The sequence below is a fragment of the Danio aesculapii genome, chromosome 20, assembly GCF_903798145.1.
Source record: "Danio aesculapii chromosome 20, fDanAes4.1, whole genome shotgun sequence".
Lineage (NCBI taxonomy): Eukaryota > Metazoa > Chordata > Actinopteri > Cypriniformes > Danionidae > Danio > Danio aesculapii.
The window spans coordinates 22,779,693-22,783,101 of NC_079454.1; the positions used below are offsets into that span (position 1 = coordinate 22,779,693).

General features: G+C 39.6%; 1 protein-coding gene across 1 annotated transcript; it reads right to left on the minus strand.

Annotated features, from left to right (window-relative positions):
* Positions 1-797: 797 nt before the first annotated feature.
* LOC130247987 (uncharacterized) lies at positions 798-3,075 on the minus strand. The gene is made up of 4 exons (XM_056481501.1): positions 3,041-3,075; positions 2,513-2,668; positions 1,714-1,954; positions 798-1,368 (listed from the first exon to the last, which is right to left on the minus strand). Exons 3-4 carry the CDS (start codon positions 1,866-1,868, stop codon positions 798-800), a joined length of 726 nt encoding a protein of 241 aa, XP_056337476.1. The 5' UTR covers positions 1,869-1,954; positions 2,513-2,668; positions 3,041-3,075.
* Between the last annotated feature and the right edge of the window lie 334 nt (positions 3,076-3,409).

Below are 3,409 nucleotides of genomic sequence, written 5' to 3' on the forward strand. Positions count from 1 at the left end.
CACCTTGCAGAGGAGCTCCATCAACATGTGTTAACAGGTTCAAGAGCTAAGAGGGAGTCCCTTGTTATGGGATACTTCTGTCTCATTACATCAGCACCTATCTGTCTCAAGCTTTTCTGAATGACATTCTGTTCCTCAGCAGAAGATTCTTGAGAATGAAGGAACTCTTCAATCACCCAGCGTGAGGCAAACTTGCGGTTCACAACACTAGAGACTTCTTCATGTAAGGCAGCAAGCCTGTCAATCAGCTGAAAACTTTCGTGTAAACTTAGACCGTTATTCATAGTCTTGGTTTCATCCAGTAGAGTCTCCAAGTTATTTGCTTGTCTCTCAGCATCCTTCAAAGCCTCTGTGCATACTTGAAGCTGAACCCTCAATTCTGGAATGGTTGTTTTGGGTTCAGAAGCCACTGATTTTCCAGACTCTTTTTCCAATACAGAGGTCAACCAAGAGCTGCTGTCGGTGATCTGTTTCCACAGTCTATCTCTAATGAGCAATGATCTATTCATTTCTTCAAGAGCAGATTCAGTCTTTTTTGCAGTGTTATTGTACAGATCCTCCAAGGAATCAAAGGTGGACAACATGGCTATAGACTCTTCCTCGTTGAGCTCAGTAACCTCTTCTCTAATTTCTTTCAAAACAGAGGCCAACTGAAACCTCTTAAGAGATGTTTCAGACTGCAATTTCTTCATATGGTTGACTTGATGACTTGCCTCTTCGGGAAACAGAGACAACCTCCTTCTCCTGCTGATTCTGCTTTTCATTTGTTTGGCCCATAACATAGTCCCTAATAATCCTCACGACGGCTGAATTATCACTGCTATTTGCGTCTGAGAGACAAGCTTCTCCTTAGTCAGTGTAAGTTGAGAATTCAGAGCCTGCATTGTGTCTTCAACATCTCTGAGCTCTTTCTTTCCCAGTGGACTTGAAGAAAGAGCTTGAGAGACCTCATGCAGGTACAAGCAGCGCTCTGTTAACACTGCCAGATCTGCAGCTCTCATAGTCTCATGTATTGCATTTTGCCAATCAATCTGTCCTTGGGACAGGTGACCAGGGGAAATTGACTTTACAAGAAGTTCCATTTCAAACTGCAGGTCTCTCGATTCTTGAAGGAGTGCAAAAGCTTCTGTTGTGCATATGTTAGCACACCACAGACTCCTGAAAGCAGTCTGCTCTAGAGTCTGCCATCTTTCCTGACAGGTCCTGACAGGTTCAATACAGGCTACAGGTCCCTCGGCCTCAGCTAGATGGGCTGGAATCTGAGAGCAAGTTTGTAGAAGATCTTCAAGCATGCCTCTATTCTTTTGCATGTTCTTCAGGAATGCATTTAGCTTTTCTGCTTGCAGGGTACTGCTTTCAATACAACCCCTTCAAAATCAGGAGAATAAGGTTACATTTCTGGCATGATAAACTATTATTTTAGAGTCTCTGAACACAAACTCTTCAGACATAATATTTTATCCTTAAAGTACAGTTTGAATTGTAAGTTGCATATTTTAAGAGCAGTCAATTTTAGAAAACATCCTGGTCACACTTAATTTAAAAACAGACAACTTTGTCAACTCTGTTTGTCAACTTTGTAACAGTTCCTTGATTGCAAATTCTACATTTGATGTTATCATTCAATTTAAAAAATAAATATGAAATGCTGAAATATTCATGTACTTCTGAAATATCATGCATGTTACTGATAAAAATGTCAAGAATACTCACAGTGTCAGTGTGCTGAGCTCAGCCTCTAGCTCGTCTAGAGTAATCATAAGAGCCTGTTTTTGCTGGTGGTACTGCGTAATATGTTGTAGCTGTGCCTTTTTAAGCTCTGCCATGGTTGAGGTATCCAGCAGTACTGCGCTCCATCTAGCATCCATGCCCTGCTCAGAGTCTGTAGGGTGTCCTACACTAGAATCATTATGGAAAGTCTAGCCACCTGCTCCAGGACACACTGCCGGCAGGTCTATGACAGAAAAATGTTATGCATTAATGTCCGTTTATTTTTGTTTATCATTTTTCATTTATTCACCCTTAAGTGATCACAAACTTTTATGAGTTTCCTTTCTGTTGAACACAAATTGCACTTTGAGAAATGTTAGAAGCCTGTAACCATTGACTTTATTAATTGAAAAAAGCAATAGTGTGGAAGTCAGTGGTTACAAGTTTCCAACATTTTTCAAAATAACTTCTTTTGTGTTCAATCAGGTTGAGTAAATGATGAGAGAATTTTCAGTTTCAGGTGAACTTTCCCTTTAAGCAATAACTTCAAACAATTAAATTATTACAGTATCCGTCAAACTGCATGAACTCTAGGATGTCTCTCCCAGGATGACTTAAAACAATGTAAAGATCATTTTGAAAATAATTAGAAAAAGACAAGATCAACTACACGTCACTTGGAAATCTTAAAAATTATGGTTTGTTTTTATTTTAAGTCATTTTAATTGTTAGATTCTTCTTGATTACTGCCTTTATTTACAACAAAGTTTTTGAACCAGTGCAATGAGGTAATGTACTGTACCTCAGCTTCTTCCAGCTGATGAGTCATTTGTGCAATGTTGAGCTGGGCCGGTCGGTACTGACATCTGAAAAGATGCAGGACAGCCCATGCCAGACTGCTGTCAGACTCAGAAAGCAATGCATTCTGAAATAAGGAATCTGTTTTTGGCCAAGCTTCCTGTAAAAATAAAAGCATTACAATTTGAAACTATAGTTGGAAATTCAAAAACAGTGAGAAGATGGTACAGTTAAAAGCAGCAAAGGCACAGGAAATTCCTCCCTCCTGTGCAGTTTCCTCCTACAAACCTTGAGGGACTATGCTCAAGTCAAAGACAGACCAAAAACAGACTGATTAGCAGATAAAAGCTGCATTTGAGAGAAAAGTTTCATTTAGATTTAAACCTCTAACAGACTTTACATTTTACTCTAACAGAAACTATATTTTATATTTCAGGTATTACTTTTTCTGTTCAAAGCCCAACTATTTAAAGAACCTGAACCTTACTTCTAATTGATTATTAAACAATTCCAAACCTTGTTCGCATAGTACCTCAGATCCTTGACTGGTCATCAGAAGTGGCTGAAATTAGAGGTGGAGTTATTTATGTGGTCCATATATTTGTCCCTGTGGGCTGCTCCCAAAGTCTCATTTGATCCTCACCATCTGCTTCCGATCCTTGATTTGGGATGATTTGTTCATGCCAGATGGATCTGCATTGGTTCTTTGCATTTCTTCGAACTACAAGAAAACAAGCTGTCATATTTCATATTTCAGTGCAAAAGTTCATCACAACACCACTTACACGTGGTATCACAGCCTGTCTAAAAGAGAAAGATGGCCCTGCACTCAAAAGTCATGGTTGCAGAAGAGAGAGGAATGCTGTTCCGCTGGGAGAAGAGTCTTCCCTCTGACGGGCGT

What these genes read in the sequence shown, in the direction of transcription:
- LOC130247987 (XM_056481501.1), bottom strand. Translation starts at nt 1,868, where the DNA reads ATGGATGCTAGATGGAGCGCAGTACTGCTGGATACCTCAACCATGGCA. An exon ending in GAGCTCAGCACACTGACACT is followed by an intron (nt 1,369 to 1,713) that starts GTGAGTATTCTT and finishes CTGATTTTGAAG; the next exon opens with GGGTTGTATTGAAAGCAGTA.